This window comes from Hemibagrus wyckioides, linkage group LG05, assembly GCF_019097595.1.
Source record: "Hemibagrus wyckioides isolate EC202008001 linkage group LG05, SWU_Hwy_1.0, whole genome shotgun sequence".
Classification (NCBI taxonomy): Eukaryota; Metazoa; Chordata; class Actinopteri; order Siluriformes; family Bagridae; genus Hemibagrus; species Hemibagrus wyckioides.
In genome coordinates this window covers 20,410,185-20,426,283 of record NC_080714.1, presented here as the reverse complement: position 1 = coordinate 20,426,283, position 16,099 = coordinate 20,410,185, and the positions used below count along the sequence as shown (strand labels likewise).

Below are 16,099 nucleotides of genomic sequence, written 5' to 3'. Positions count from 1 at the left end.
ATCCGTGACTTTGTGCGTAAAATGTTCTCTCATTTCCCTGCTCCGCCTCCATGTTCTCCATTTGATCATTTACTGGAGGACCCTCCAAGATGGAAAGGCATCATATCGTTACTTTACTGTAAAATTTTGGCCCCACTGTATACATCCCTGTCCCAAATAAAAGCTTTTTGGGAAGATGACTTAGAAATTTCTGATGAGGACTGGAATCAGTCTTATATAGAATACACAAGTCTTCAGTCTGTGCAAGACATGGACTTCTGCAGTGCAAAGTTGTACATCGAGTACACTGGAAAAGTTAAAATTATCTAAGCACTTTCAGCATATAGATCCTGCTTGTGATCGCTGTAGGTTTTTCCCAGCCTCTCACGCACACATGTTTTGGTCCTGTATAAAACCAATATTTTAGGTAAATCAATCTTTCCTTGCCCATTGATAGCCATTTTTGGAATAACTTCTGTATCATATAACCTGACAAAGATACAGTCTGACTGTATAGCTTTTATCATGCTGTTAGCCAAACGACTAATATTGCTGAAGTGGAAGGATCAGAGGCCTCCAACTCCAACACAATGGATTTGTGATGTCCTCCTTTTCCTAAAGTTGGAGAAAATCAAACATTCTATAAGAGGCTCATCTAGCCAGTGTAATAAAGCTTGGGGCCCTTTCAAGAAATACGTCAGGGAACATGTTTCATTGTCGGACATAGATTGAATCTTAGTTCTAGCATTTTTTTTGTTGTTGTTGTTTTTCTTCATCAGTTAAACTCTATTGTATCATACTGATTGTGCATTTTCAGTGTATTCCCAAGCCACACCTGTCTTTTGCTTTTTTGTTTCCTTTCCTTTGTATTTTTTTTGTAATTTTGTCTTAAAATTCATAAATAAAGTTTAAAATAAACAAATAAATAAGTATATATACACTACTGGAAGCAGCATGACCAAGAGAAAAGCTATGAAATGTAGAGAATGGACTATTGGGAATAATTTAATACACATTAATGGAATAATATATTAGATATATTAAAATGCAAGTCAGCATTGTGTTATGGCCCACCACTGTGTTATGGCAACTGACAAAAACAGGAATCAGTATATTTTATCATTTTAAAAACTTGCACAAACAACAAAGAATAAAGAATAAAAATAAATTAATAATAATTCAGTTAGAGCTCTGATATATATAGCCATTTCCTGTAATCATTTCTTGAAAGATTGTGTGACTACTTCCTCTTCCTGCTTATTGTTAGAAACCAGAAATGAACTGGTAGACTTCCTCTGCTTACTACCTTTATAAAAGGTAAAATGGCAACCTTTCAGAGTATTCTGTCTTTTTTTCAAGGTAAATAAAATATATTTATTCATCCACTTTGTTTGGGAACATCATGCTGTTGTGTTGAATAAATGCAAATTTCTGTTACTATTTAACTAGGATTGCTGTTTTTTGCTAGTTATTAGAGTTATTAGTAATGATGTAATGATGCTTAAAATGACTCAAATATGAACATACAGTATACATGTAATAATAAAAGACTTTTATGACTTGCCAAATATACAACATTTCTTTAAATAAATGTTGGAGAGAGGAAAAATCCATTTTAAATATATTTATTATACATTATTAAACTTTTTTTCAGTTTTGATATGTGTGACAGTGAAGAGCAAGGCTGAAAGTGTTTTCACTGGAACAGAAGGAGGCAGTGTGGATATCTCCTGTAAATACCCTGATGGATATCAGTATTATACCATGTATTTCTGTCATGATCCATGCACTTATTCTGATGTCTTAATTACATCAGAGATGGTTGATAAGTTCGTCTCTATGGGAAGATACAGTGCAGTAAACACTCCGTCTGAACGGAGTTTCTCTGTCACCATCAGACACCTCAGATTAAAGGACTCCGCAGATTATTACTGTGGAGTGGAGAGATGGTTCTACGACATATTGACTAAAGTAAAGCTTACTGTTAATAAAGGTATACATGACTGTAATTTCCTAATTCTTAATATCTGAAATAATATTTATGATTGTATTGTAGATTCCAGTCACAAATGCTTTATTTACTGTACTTTAAGAATTCAAGCACTATAAACAAAAAGTTTATTGTATGTATCAATAGTTTGTTTCTGTCAGTGTAATATGAATCTTTGCAAAAATTGTCAAAATTATGTGCAGGAGAATAAATATGCAGTAATGAAAATTAATAATTTTGTAACATTGTGCTTGGGCCCTGAAGTTTAGTCAACTCATGAATTACTGCCTTGATCTGAATTGTACTGCAGCTAAATATGTTTTTCATTAATATTGCTTCTTAGACGTAACAGTACCTGTGTCTACACATGCTCCAGTGCCCAGGCAGAATCAAAGATCTAAAGTTACAGAGTTTTCCGCTGCCACATCAGCTACTGCAGGTGGGGAACATAAACTCATATTCATGACGTTCTAATAAGATAACTCTACTTGCTAAAAAACTTGCTAAGTTTTGTACAAATTTGATTGTTGTACTAAATGTTTAGTTCCTTTTATTAAAGAAAGAGGAAATACCCATGATTCTTTTAAAAGTTTTGTGCAATGTTTATTTGGCAAGCAGCAGATCAGTTAATGTGTATGCAGTATAAGTGTCTGATGTACAACTGAAAAAATTTTTATATTATTCTGCTTGGGCCATTAAGTTGAAAGGTTCATGAATTCATTACTTAGTTTGAGCAATAATGTAGCTTTGTAGTTTTTTGTGGTTTTATATTGACTCAAAACCTTTCCTACTGTATCCACTACTGCAGCTACAGAGCAACCCGATGACTTCACAGCGATAACAACTGCTGTAAATAGAGGAAATAAATGTGTGTTATGTACTCTACTCTGTAAATAGGAAAATCTTAAAATTATAGAATATATACTATTGTGTAAAGTATATGAAGTAACAGATGACTTTACGGTTCATTTCTATTCTCTGCAGTTCCTACTGAGTCCACTTGTGGTCCAGTGTTGAAGCAGAATCAAAGCCCTCACAGCGATACCAAGTACTGCATGTAAGACTTAAATACACTCCAGCTCGTAAACTCCACATTATGTTTCTGTTAACCAATTAGCAACATCAGCAAAGTAATAGTTAGAAGATTTGTATCTAATAATTAGATACAAGTTTATTTAGACATGTAGATCCTTTTCTTGGAAAAGAGGAATTACAAGAAGAGGAAGTACAAGAGGAAGTGTTTCTAAGAAACAATGTATGTTGTAGATATTTTATATGAAAAGATGTCATCCACAGCTCAAACTAAACCTTCCATAGTGGCACATACTTTTCTTTAATGATAGCTGTGTTCTGTTTCTTATTTTCCCGTATTGTCTATTCACTTGCATTTTAATGACATTCTTAATTGACTGCTTAGTAAACAAAGTGTGTCCTTCATTTAACAATTAAATGGTTAATATAAAACATTAACAATTAAATGGTTAACATAAAACCTGCCCTCTGTTTCTAATGTTTCCTGAATTGTGGGTAAAACATACATGACAAATAAATATTATAATACTAATATCTTCAATCTTGATAAATCTTCCAGAATTGAACCTACAGAAAATGACTGAACTTTTAGAAGCTCCATGGTGAAGTGATGCATTCAACTTGGACAAAAGACCAGAGGGGACGTTACCTAAGAGCTAAACATTATGTTGGTGTCTGATACATTAAAGCATATGAGCATTTAAGAAAAAAAGCATGATTGCTGTTTCATTTATTTACATCTTTCTTATCATCTACTTCATTAACCAGCTTATTCTTGTTAGAAATGTAGCAAAGCAGAATCCTAGGTCAAGGCTGGAATATACTCTGTATGAGATGCTTGTCCACACACACACACACACACACACACACACATACACACACACACACACACTTGATGGCTGCTTGTGATAGATTTTACTATCTTCCTCACATTTAAATTCATTAAGTTCATAAAATAAATGCTTTTTCTTTATTCATTCACCTTCACCTGTAAGGTTGCAAAGCTCCACAGTGTAATAGTGTGTTAATCTTGAACAAAAGGCTAAAACTGGTGTTATTTCTGCTACCTGAGAAGATTGCATTTGTTGATAAAAAAAGGTTAAACCAACATGGAAACCAGAGGGTTTTGAAACTGTTCATAGGGATAAAGCAAGCCATTTTGAACTTGAGAAAAGACATTAGTTGATGACAGAACCATTGTGAGGACTGAGAAAATTCCAAAAACAACAGTCAGTTACATCACCAACAACCTTCAAATGCAGGAGTAAACATATTACAAACAACCATTTGGAGATAATTTTGAGAGCAGAAATATAGAGACCATTCCAAAAGATGCAAACCACTTATCAGAAGTAAGAAATTCAAAAGACCAGATTGGAAATTACAAAGAAATTCAGAGATGAGCCAAATTCCATGATTAACCTCTAGCAAAGTGATCGAATAGCCAAAGTGTGGTGAAAGAAAAGATCTGCCCATGATCCAAAACATACAAGCTCAGAGATTATGCATGTTGGAGGTAGTGTCATGGCTTGGGCTAGCATGACTACTTCTGGAACAGGCTCAATCATTTGTAATAATTATGTAAATTCATGATGGTAGACACAGACTGAATTCAGACATTTAATCAAATTGAATCATAGAGCTAAATCATAGAGCAAGACAATGGCCTTTTTTCCTCTAATGTGACAACGTAAGAGGAAAAAAGCTTTAAGTCAATCACCAGACCCAAGGGACCCAAATGAGATTGAAGGGATTTGAAAGATCTCTATTGTTTTCTTAATAAATTTGATGTATTGTATAATCAACAAATAAATGAATAAATAATTACATTTAAGATTTTGTGCAGCCCTGATTTTTAAGTTTATTCCTGATGAATTTGTTTCATGAATGTAATACCTAGATATCACAGAAAGATGGCAGTATAGTCCTGTTGAAGATAGGCCTTAATCTCTGCAAGCACACAAATTTTTTTAATTATTTATTTATTTTATTCTACTTTTCTCTTTCTTATATTCTTTAAATACCAAATATTGTTTGTACCATTAGGCTCATATTCAGGTTGGAAAAATAGTATAAACAAATTTAACAAAAACTTGCTCAAACAATAAAGCACTGATGTAACAACTGTTTCCTGTGTTTCCTTCCTGTGGCATCATTTCTTCTTCCTCCTGCTTATTGTGACAAACCAGAAGTGCTTTCTCAGACCTCCTCTGCTGACTCCTTCAACATGCAGTTCACAAGATTTTAGAAAAGACCAAAAACATATAGTTATATAGCACATTGTGAGTTTGGAACGAAAGCTGGTGATGTGCAGAAAACAATGCAAACATTTGTGAGGACTCTGTCCTTGTTCCAAGGTAAATTAACTTTTCATCCATTTTGTTTTAGGAATTGTTTGTTTATCAGCCTGTTGTGTTGAATAAATGCAAAATTTTATTTCCATTTGAGAGATGTTGTCGTAGATGTGTTGATGTTGTGTAGTAATGGTACTAACTCTATTATAAAAATATGCTTAATCATATATTACTTTTGTGACGGCAAACATAAAAGTGAGTTGGACTTCAGTATATCTAGTTATGTCTACATGAAGAATTTTTTAATTTTACATTTTTATGTCTTACACATTTACCTCCTGAGCTTTTACAATGTTATTGTTTATTTATTTATGTATTTTTTCAGTTTTGATAAGTGTGACAGTGAAGAGCAAGGCTGAACATGTTTTTACTGGAACAGAAGGAGGCAGTGTGGATATCACCTGTAAATACCCTGATGGATATCAATATACAACCATGTACTTATGTCGTCATCCATGCTATTCTTCTGATGTCTTAATTAAATCTCAGAAGGTTGATCAGGCCATCTCTATGGGAAGATACACTGCACTAAACATTCCATCTGTCCGGAGTTTCACTGTCACCATCAGACACCTCAGATTAAAGGACTCTGGAGTTTATTACTGTGGAGCGGATAAATGGGGATATGACATATTGATTAAAGTAAAGCTTAATGTCACTAAAGGTATACATGACTGTAATTTCCTACTTCTAAATACCACAGTCAATAGGTATGAAAGTATTGCAGATCCTTGTCACAAATGCTTTATTTCCTGTACCTAATTCAATTACTCTATAGTAGCAATAGGCTGTTCATAACAAAATATGAATAATTTTGTTAACAGTTAGGATATTGTGGCATGCAGTAAGTGAATAAATAAAATTATATGTATACATGCATGAAGCTGCACTGATTTAATTAATTTATTATTTTTTTCTGCTTGAGGCATTATGTTTCCTGCTACAGTTCCTGCTGTGTCTTCACATGCTCCAGTCGTTTTGCAGTGTCAAAGCCCTGATGTTACACAGCTTCCCCATGCTATGACAGTGATATCAAGTACTGCAGGTAAAGTTTTTAAATGCCTAATTAGCATGATCCAATAAAAAAATTTCCTTTCTCCTCCCTCCCTGAAAACCAATTAGCAGCATCACATCAAATTGGGTTATGGTGATTATAGTCAGCTTAATCATTTTATACCATTTTGATTGGTGTAATAAACATTTAGATTATCGTCTAAGAATAGAGGTAATATGCATGAATTTCTTGTATAAACTACTGCAATGTTAATGTTCTTTTTACTTTCAGATAATTTCACCTCAGATGAACAAGCATCATCTACAACTCAACCTCAACATTCTATAAACACACACCGTAAACCATTTTTATAGTTATTCAATACAGTATTCAGTAATTTGAATGACCTGCTTTGTTATCAGGAGAAAATGAATTATTAAAGTTAAATTGATCTTTCATTTATTATGTTTCAAACAGTTCAGTTGCTTGTTGTTTGTGGAGGAGTGCTGGGCCTAATGTTCTGCTATGTTTTTGCAACTCTTGTGATTCTCTACAGAAAGAAATCCAGCACACAAAACACATGTAAGTGAGAAGATTACAAGTAATTACAAATACATAGCCAATGTGTAATATAAAAAATGAATGAAGAAATGTTTATAATTGGTATCATATTCTTCACATGAATTTCTGTGTTTATTCATTTTTCTCCCTGTTATTTAGCTTTGAAACCACCTGCTCCTGAAAGCCAAATTTCACATCCATCACCTGATCAGGTATGTTGTACTGAGTACTGAACCAGAACCGCTATTCTCATGAGCATAATTATTTTAGGATTTTTCATTATTTTCCCTTTTTTCACTTGTCACTAAGTTGAATCTTTTCCCTGGCCTTTGGTAAAGGAAAATTTATTAAATTGTTCTGCATCACATAAAGCATTCATTAAATAAGTAAATAAAAAAATAATGATATTCAAAGTTTTGCAATATCCATTTAAAAAAACAAAACAGACAAGTTACATGAGTGAGTTGATGTGAATGAGTTTTTTTAAGGGGTTTAATAAATATAAAACATTTGTCCATTGTTGCACACACACTGAAACAGTGATGTCTGTGCAAATGACTCATACATTATTTTTGTACTGAATATAACTGACATTTGTTTCAACCTCTTTCTACCAAGGAGGACATTTGCCATGTGAATGATTACATGTCGGCTGTGTATAGTTATAGTTATAGAGGAGATGAATCTTCAGCCACTTACAGCACCATTCAGCTCCCTGCTCCAGCAGATAATGATCGCAGTCTATACTCTGTTGTAATTTTTCACTGAAAACAATTAACGCATCCTATATATGTGTGGTGCATAATACACAAAGATAAAAACAGTTTTGTGGATTATAAGACAATAAGTACTCTTTTGGGCATACACTGTCTTATTTAAACTCCTGTATTCCTCACATATTTAACCAACTAGCAAGAAGTAAGACTTGACATGCTATATTTTAATGACATGGTTTCTAACATCCTGTACAAATTGTCACATAAACCCAGTGCTTTTGGGTGTCTATGATATTTTTTTCCCATCTTGTAGCTCTTATACAAACATGTACATATAATGCTAATGCAGATTGAAACACACTTAGATTAATTCAACAACTGTATCCACTGACCACTCATTGGTAAAAATGTTTTCTAATGTTTCTGAGAAGGTCATCAAAATAGTCTGAACTGTGAGAAGCTCCTCTGTGAAAGAATTGGAGAAAAATAGTCAAGATCAGCATACACGCTTCCTTTCACAAGTAGCTATGATGTTATTTTTAAGGTGTGAAGTGGTACTGTTGTTGTGACAAACAAAACAAAAAGTTTCAGCCTTACTGCAAGCAAATTGTATACCTCCATGTATTACAGCCTATTCCTGAAACAGTGACAAATTATTGCTTGTACAACATATGGCAATAACAGTAATTTCAATATACAGTAGATCAATAAATACAATATACAATACAAGGAAAACTGCAATACCAAATAACATTTTAAGTAATATACAGTTTGTATACCGTTGTCAAAATGAATTCTGACATCTTTCTGTTCCAGTAGTTATGCTAATGTCTTTTTTGCTGTAGAGTCCATATGGAGTGACAGTCAGAAATACATGCATTCATGCAATATTTAGGGCCCGAGCACCGAAGGAGCAAGGCCAGAGGCCTTGCACCGTAGGTGCGGAAGCCCTATTGTTTTCTTTAGAATTTTATATTTATTTATTTTTAGGGCCCGAGCACCGAAGGAGCAAGGCCAGAGGCCTTGCACCGTAGGTGCGGAAGCCCTATTGTTTTCTTTAGAATTTTATATTTACAGCGTTACAGCGCGTTACCCGTTACAGCGTTACCCGTTACAGCGCCCCCTGGAAAACCTTGCTGCATAGCTGATACACACTTGCACGTATCCATGTACAACTTGGTACACACTTAGATCTCATTGAAATGAACAACTTTCACACTGCATGTCATTAAGTCTAATCCACAGGAAGTGAGTTATTTTGAGTTGTTTGCAAAACGCACCCAATGGAATTTGAAATACTCCTCCTAGGGAATTGATACAACTGCCACCAATCCCAGGCTAAAATGATCTCAAGACATTGATAATGCAAAATTGCGAAGGGAAATTTGATATCTCAAACGGTTCAGCCGTGAGAAGCCCTTAAACTTTTGGCGAATAAAACGAAACAGGAAGTGGCTAATAACTTCTGTGTACATTATGTGATCTACATGAAACCTATATTAAAAAAATTAATGTTCTTATATCTTAACAGTGGAAAGCCCTAATGTTTCAAAAAAATGTACATAGAAAGAACAACTGGTTATGAGTAATTCTGCTTAGTTTCATGATTTTGTGACGCTCAAACGGCTCACAACAAATTTTTACATTTATCAGTGCATTGACTGGACATGGCTTTGGCCTGACTCCTGCAGTACTAGACTATGTCCACTAGAGGATCTTTCCACTTTATTTTTATTTTTTTAAATATGGCTTCATGTTCACAATTTATATATACAGAGTCAGCCAAAAAATGTATATATAGACTTCAAGAAAAGAAAAAGTAGACATTTTTTCATTTTTTTGCAGACATTGTTTGCACTTATATTCTTAATTGCCTGCTTTATGATCAAAATGTGGCCTAAATAATTTTATCATTTCAATAAAATTGGCTTAGCTCACTTTGTTAATCTTAACTTTATTAAAGCATATAAGCATTTAAGAAAAAAAAATTGTTGCCGTTTTATTTATTTCCATTTTTCTCATCATCAACTTCATTAATTAGTTTATTCTTATTAGAAACAAGGCAAAGCAGAATCCTGGGTCAAGGCTGGAATACACTCTGTATGAGATGCTTGTCCACACACACACCCACACACACACACACACACACACACTTGATGGCTGCCTGTGATCGCTTATTCCATCTTCTTCACATTTAAATTCATTACGTTCATAAAATTATACCATTGTCTAGCCCATTCTCTACTCTGTCTAGGTTTCTAAACCATCCTGTGTTAATGTGACACGTGGGCTTCTACCTAGTACTTTCGATGCGACTTTGAGGCTAATTTTATCATGGTAACTTACACCTTTTTTGCAGACACATGCATTTGCACAATGTTATGCATTTGCAAACTGAATGTACATTGAGCTTAAACCACACCCCATCACCACTGACTACAAACTGATACTATAGTGCTATAACGTCTGACCAAATATTTCATGACTGCACCTGCAGAAAGTGGCGGAAGTGGCTTCGCATTCCGAGGTGAAATGGAGCATTCACCTTACAGAAAGACCACAGAGATGTTTAATCTCTCTATGTCAATCTCTATTCTTTAGATATTATATTTGATCATTAAGACACAACACAGGCAATATGTAGTGGATATAAAAATATATATTTATCAGATTGCAAAGGGATCTCCTGTGCTCAGCTCTCTTTAAGACATTTTTACAAGCTTTCTATAGGACTTCTATGGGATCTGTGCTCTGAATTGGCCAGGTCCTTTAATATTGCCAGAGGTCTATTTGCCGCCTCTCTGATTTTGCCTTATTCTTTTGTCAATTTTGGAAGGATATAAGCTCTCCTCATCACGACCTTGAGATGCTGTACATGCTTTGTAAGCCCTTTGCGGACTATGGCTTCAGTATGTGGATAAAACCAAGAAGATTTAAAAAAAAAAAAAAAATACAGACACAGCTGATCTTTATTTTGGGTTAATCAGATTCACTACACTAATCAATCACTTCACAATAGCAGATGATCCCTGTCTTGATAATGGTACACGCTTAACACAATTTTGCAGTGATGCATTTTGTCACAATATATTGTTACCCAGATAATTCTGTGCACCACTGTTGAATTACTTCCTGTTTGTGAAAGGATAAAAAGGCAGTGTAATGAAATCTAACATTTTATTTAATCTAAAAACAGTTAAAAGGCTTACACTTTATTTCTACTGTGCAACAGGACCCAACACTCTCTGAGAAAATCTCAAGGAGGAAGGCCCCAAATCGTTTGTTACACGGTTACATTTGTTTCTATAACCATGATTCAAACACAGAAACAAAGAAAGAAAAACACTGTCACTCACTGGACACATTACGATGCCTGATCGGGACAACCTTACCAAGGTATGCCTAAGCTGATTCTTAGCCTTGAGTCTTGCCATCTCATCTCCACTGCATTCTGACCCTCTAACTGTTCGTGCAAGCAATTTCTAGTCACAAACAACTTCTTGACACACACAGAGAAGTTCAAAACTTCTTTCTTTAAAATTGTCCATCACACTTGATAAATGGACTTTATGCTAAAGTACATACACTATATTGCCAAAAGTATTCGCTCACCCATCCAAATAATCAGAATCAGGTGTTCCAATCACTTCCATGGCCACAGGTGTATAAAATCAAGCACCTAGGCATGCAGACTGTTTTTACAAACATTTGTGAAAGAATGGGTTGCTCTCAGGAGCTCAGTGAATTCCAGCGTGGAACTGTGATAGGATGCCACCTGTGCAACAAATCCAGTCGTGAAATTTCCTCGCTCCTAAATATTCCACAGTCAACTGTCAGCTGTTTTATAAGAACGTGGAAGTGTTTGGGAACGACAGCAACTCAGCCACGAAGTGGTAGGCCACGTAAACTGATGGAGCGGGGTCAGCGGATGCTGAGGCGCATAGTGTGAAGAGGTCGCCAACTTTCTGCAGAGTCAATCGCTACTGACCTCCAAACTTCATGTGGCCTTCAGATTAGCTCAAGAACAGTGCACAGAGAGCTTCATGGAATGGGTTTCCATGGCCGAGCAGCTGCATCCAAGCCATACATCACCAAGTGCAATGCAAAGCGTCGGATGCAGTGGTGTAAAGCACGCCGCCACTGGACTCTAGAGCAGTGGAGACGCGTTCTCTGGAGTGACGAATCGCGCTTCTCCATCTGGCAATCTGATGGACGAGTCTGGGTTTGGCGGTTGCCAGGAGAACGGTACTTGTCTGACTGCATTGTGCCAAGTGTAAAGTTTGGTGGAGGGGGGATTATGGTGTGGGGTTGCTGGGCTTGGCCCCTTAGTTCCAGTGAAAGGAACTCTGAATGCTTCAGCATACCAAGACATTTTGGACAATTCCATGCTCCCAACTTTGTGGGAACAGTTTGGAGCTGGCCCCTTCCACTTCCAACATGACTGTGCACCAGTGACCAAAGCAAGGTCCATAAAGACATGGATGACAGAGTCTGGTGTGGATGAACTTGACTGGCCTGCACAGAGTCCTGACCTCAACCCGATAGAACACCTTTGGGATGAATTAGAGCGGAGACTGAGAGCCAGGCCTTCTCGTCCAACATCAGTGTGTGACCTCATAAATGCGCTTCTGGAAGAATGGTCAAAAATTCCCATAAACACACTCCTAAACCTTGTGGACAGCCTTCCCAGAAGAGTTGAAGCTGTTATAGCTGCAAAGGGTGGACCGACGTCATATTGAACCCTATGGATTAGGAATGGGATGTCACTTAAGTTCATATGCGAGTCAAGGCAGGTGTTTTTGGCAATATAGTGTATATTAAATCACCTAACAGAAAGATTTACAATGGTTATATGTTTTTCTAATTTGTTTATTAGCCTTACATTGTGTTTGCAGTGCAAGTCTATATTAAGTAGCTGTTACTACACTGGGGTTCAAAATCTTGACAATGTCTATTTTATGTGTGAGATTAGTATTGAGCTAATTAACAGTAAAAACAATGTTTAATATTTTTACCCTCCATTATCAAGAGTGCCATTGTGTTATGACTTATTTTTGAGACAGTAAAATAGCCCGAAATACAGGGCCCAGATGCAAGAAATTAAAGAGCATGGTTCATAACACATATTTTTTTTCGGCAATAGGCACATTCTAAGATATACAGAATTTCAAGTATTACAGGTACTGTTTTTTTTCCCTTCTAATGTTTCCTTAATAATGTTTCAACAGTCAAACAACAGCAGCTCAGCTTCACTGAACTACTCAAGGAAGTATTATGAATATGGTGCATGTAAAGACATTGTATGTGGATGAAAACTATTCTGTGAAACTTGATCATTATCATTATGTGTATGTATTGTTTCCAGTTTACACCTTAAATGTTGCTGAATGTAAAAGACATTAAACTAACACAATGTAATTCAGTTCTTTACAAACAAAGCAAAGGGTTAAAACTCTTTAGCACATTTGTGGAATATTTGCAATTTAAGTCCCTGTGAATTAGTTATTACTGTATAAGTTAATATAAGTGCATGGTTTTCCTTGCAGTACATCACTGTCTGAGTTTCTGTTGCAGATAATTACACCTTGTGACCAAACAGAACTGAGAATTCAGCAGAGCTGTGGCAAAAACACCCTTATGAGATTATAGTTTTCAATTCTTACATTTTCTGAAGCAAAGTGGTATTACTTAGAGTCTATGTGCTGGAATATTGGCCCGCAGTTTAGCAATTACATTTGATTTAATCTACATGTTTAGGAAAATCACAGTTTTAAACTGTGCTTTTGTTTAATCTAACTAATAAGATTAATGAATAAAAACTATTAGTTTATTCATTGTTATCTGTTGCAGCTTACAACCTGCACATATATCTGAGTACATTAAGGGTCTTACCAACAGGCCCAACAATGCCTCTCAGGCAGGCTTCTTCCAATTGTCATGAAGAAAAAAAATAATAAAATATCACCAATATCACAAATACATCTCCATTGATGTATTTGGCTGAGATGGTTTTTTGTTTCTGTAGGATTGCTACAGTATGTAAATACTGTTTTTTTTACGTAAATTGTGTGAAATTGTGTGAACCTAAAAGTGAGTTTGGGAAAGAAATTTGAAGTTTGGGGTTACTTTTTAATTTTTATTTCTATAGGTCTGGTGGATAATTGATGGTTAAAGCAAAGAATGCTGTTTGTCGAATACAGGTCAACATTTAACACTATATAATATATATATAATATATAGTATATATAACTTTAATTCCCTCCACACTCACCACCAAGCTGGAGCACCTGGGACTCAGCCCATCTCTTTGTCAGTGGATCTACAATTTCCTAACTGGCAGACCACAGGCAGTAAGGATGGGCAGACATGTCTCAGCCTCACTCATCCTCAGCACTGGAGCCCCCCAGGGTTGTGTTCTGAGCCCCCTGCTGTACTCTTTGTACACGTATGACTGCATGGCCACTACCAACTCCACCAACATCATCAAGTTTGCTGACGACACTGTTGTGGTAGGACTGATCTCCGACAACAATGAGATGGCCTACCTGGAGGAGATTAAGACTCTGGAGAACTGGTGCCAGAGGAATAACCTCCACCTTAACGTCAGCAAGACTAAGGAGCTGATAGTGGACTTCAGCAAAAAGCAGGAGAGGAACTAGCGGACCCCTGTGATCAACAACAGCCCAGTGGAGAGAGTGGACAGCTTCAGATACCTCGGTGTTCACATCACGGAGGACCTGTCATGGTCCTGTCACATCAACACCGTGGTGAAGAAGACCCGGCAGCGTCTCTTCAACCTCAGACGCTTGAGAGACTTTAGACTTCCCGCTAAGGTGCTAAGAAACTTTTACTCCTGTACCACAGAGAGCATCCTGACGGGGAACATCACAACCTGGTTCGGGAACAGCACCATGCAGGACAGATGAGCTCTTCTTGAGAGCTGAGTGCATCATCTGTACCAAGCTCCCTGACCTGCACTCAATCTACAACAAGCGGTGCTGGACCAAGGCCAGGAAGATCGTGAAGGACCTCAGCAACCCGAACAATGGACTTTTCTCTCTGTTGAGGTCAGGGAAGCGCTTCCACTCCCTGAAGGCCAACACAGAGAGACTGAGGAGAAGCTTCTTCCTGCAGGCTATACGGTCTCTCAACCAGAACTTCACCTTAGGACTCAACTGATTGGACTTGCTACCAAAACCAACCACACCATACATTTGCACATTACAGGACTGTGGCACACCATACATATAACAAACATATATGGCACATTCTACTCCCGCTTATACACAAGAGAACTTGTGCACATCTGCACGTTAAAGATGGACAATACCACTGCTTCTCATCATCTCATCACCCTGTTTCATTTCACTACATGACCACCCTGTACTGCTGCTAGCTGCACCTTGCACATTATTGCACATTATTGCACACTATACACTTTATATAGTTCTGTATAATACAGTTGTGTACATTTTACATTTTTTATATATATTCTATATTTCCTATAGAAATATATATATATAATAAAATATAGAAAATAGGAATATATATATATATATATATATATACACTATATATATATATATATATATATATATTTATATATATATATATATATATACACTATATTGCCAAAAGTATTCGCTCACCCATCCAAATAATCAGAATCAGGCGTTTCAATCGCTTCCATGGCCACAGGTGTATAAAATCAAGCACCTAGGCATGCAGACTGTTTTTACAAACATTTGTGAAAGAATGGGTCGCTCTCAGGAGCTCAGTGAATTCCAGCGTGGAACTGTGATAGGATGCCACCTGTGCAACAAATCCAGTCGTGAAATTTCCTTGCTCCTAAATATTCCACAGTCAACTGTCAGCTGTATTATAAGAACGTGGAAGTGTTTGGGAACGAGAGCAACTCAGCCACGAAGTGGTAGGCCACGTAAACTGATGGAGCGGGGTCAGCGGATGCTGAGGCGCATAGTGCGAAGAGGTCGCCAACTTTCTGCAGAGTCAATCGCTACAGACCTCCAAACTTCATGTGGCCTTCAGATTAGCTCAAGAACAGTGTGCAGAGAGCTTCATGGAATGGGTTTCCATGGCCGAGCAGCTGCATCCAAGCCATACATCATCAAGTGCAATGCAAAGCGTCGGATGCAGTGGTGTAAAGCACGCCGCCACTGGACTCTAGAGCAGTGGAGACGCGTTCTCTGGAGTGACGAATCGCGCTTCTCCATCTGGCAATCTGATGGACGAGTCTGGGTTTGGCGGTTGCCAGGAGAACGGTACTTGTCTGACTGCATTGTGCCAAGTGTAAAGTTTGGTGGAGGGGGGATTATGGTGTGGGGTTGTTTTTCAGGAGCTGGGCTTGGCCCCTTAGTTCCAGTGAAAGGAACTCTGAATGCTTCAGCATACCAAGACATTTTGGACAATTCCATGCTCCCAACTTTGTGGGAACAGTTTGGAGCTGGCCCCT

At 36.8% G+C, this 16,099-nt stretch overlaps 2 protein-coding genes across 5 annotated transcripts; both read left to right on the top strand.

The window, feature by feature from the left end:
- Positions 1-636: 636 nt before the first annotated feature.
- LOC131353328 (CMRF35-like molecule 1) lies at positions 637-3,700 on the top strand. Of its 3 annotated transcripts, XM_058390277.1 has the most exons (7): positions 648-1,338; positions 1,634-1,711; positions 1,796-1,972; positions 2,313-2,408; positions 2,778-2,837; positions 2,954-3,026; positions 3,561-3,700. In XM_058390277.1, the coding sequence occupies exons 3-7, from the start codon at positions 1,798-1,800 to the stop codon at positions 3,583-3,585; spliced, it is 429 nt and encodes a 142-aa protein (XP_058246260.1). In that variant the 5' UTR covers positions 648-1,338; positions 1,634-1,711; positions 1,796-1,797; the 3' UTR covers positions 3,586-3,700. The 3 variants fall into 3 exon arrangements, with proteins under 3 accessions (XP_058246259.1, XP_058246258.1, XP_058246260.1); XM_058390275.1 differs by having other exon boundaries at positions 647-1,338; positions 1,634-1,972; XM_058390276.1 differs by lacking the exon at positions 2,778-2,837 and having other exon boundaries at positions 637-1,338; positions 1,634-1,972.
- A 262-nt stretch (positions 3,701-3,962) lies between these two features.
- Positions 3,963-14,112, top strand: LOC131352563 (CMRF35-like molecule 1). Of its 2 annotated transcripts, XM_058388753.1 has the most exons (8): positions 3,964-5,358; positions 5,681-6,019; positions 6,281-6,400; positions 6,641-6,706; positions 6,827-6,931; positions 7,070-7,122; positions 10,859-11,022; positions 12,855-14,112. In XM_058388753.1, the coding sequence occupies exons 1-8, from the start codon at positions 5,322-5,324 to the stop codon at positions 12,880-12,882; spliced, it is 912 nt and encodes a 303-aa protein (XP_058244736.1). In that variant the 5' UTR covers positions 3,964-5,321; the 3' UTR covers positions 12,883-14,112. The 2 variants fall into 2 exon arrangements, with proteins under 2 accessions (XP_058244737.1, XP_058244736.1); XM_058388754.1 differs by lacking the exons at positions 10,859-11,022; positions 12,855-14,112 and adding an exon at positions 7,529-10,755 and having other exon boundaries at positions 3,963-5,358.
- The last annotated feature ends 1,987 nt before the right edge of the window (positions 14,113-16,099 follow it).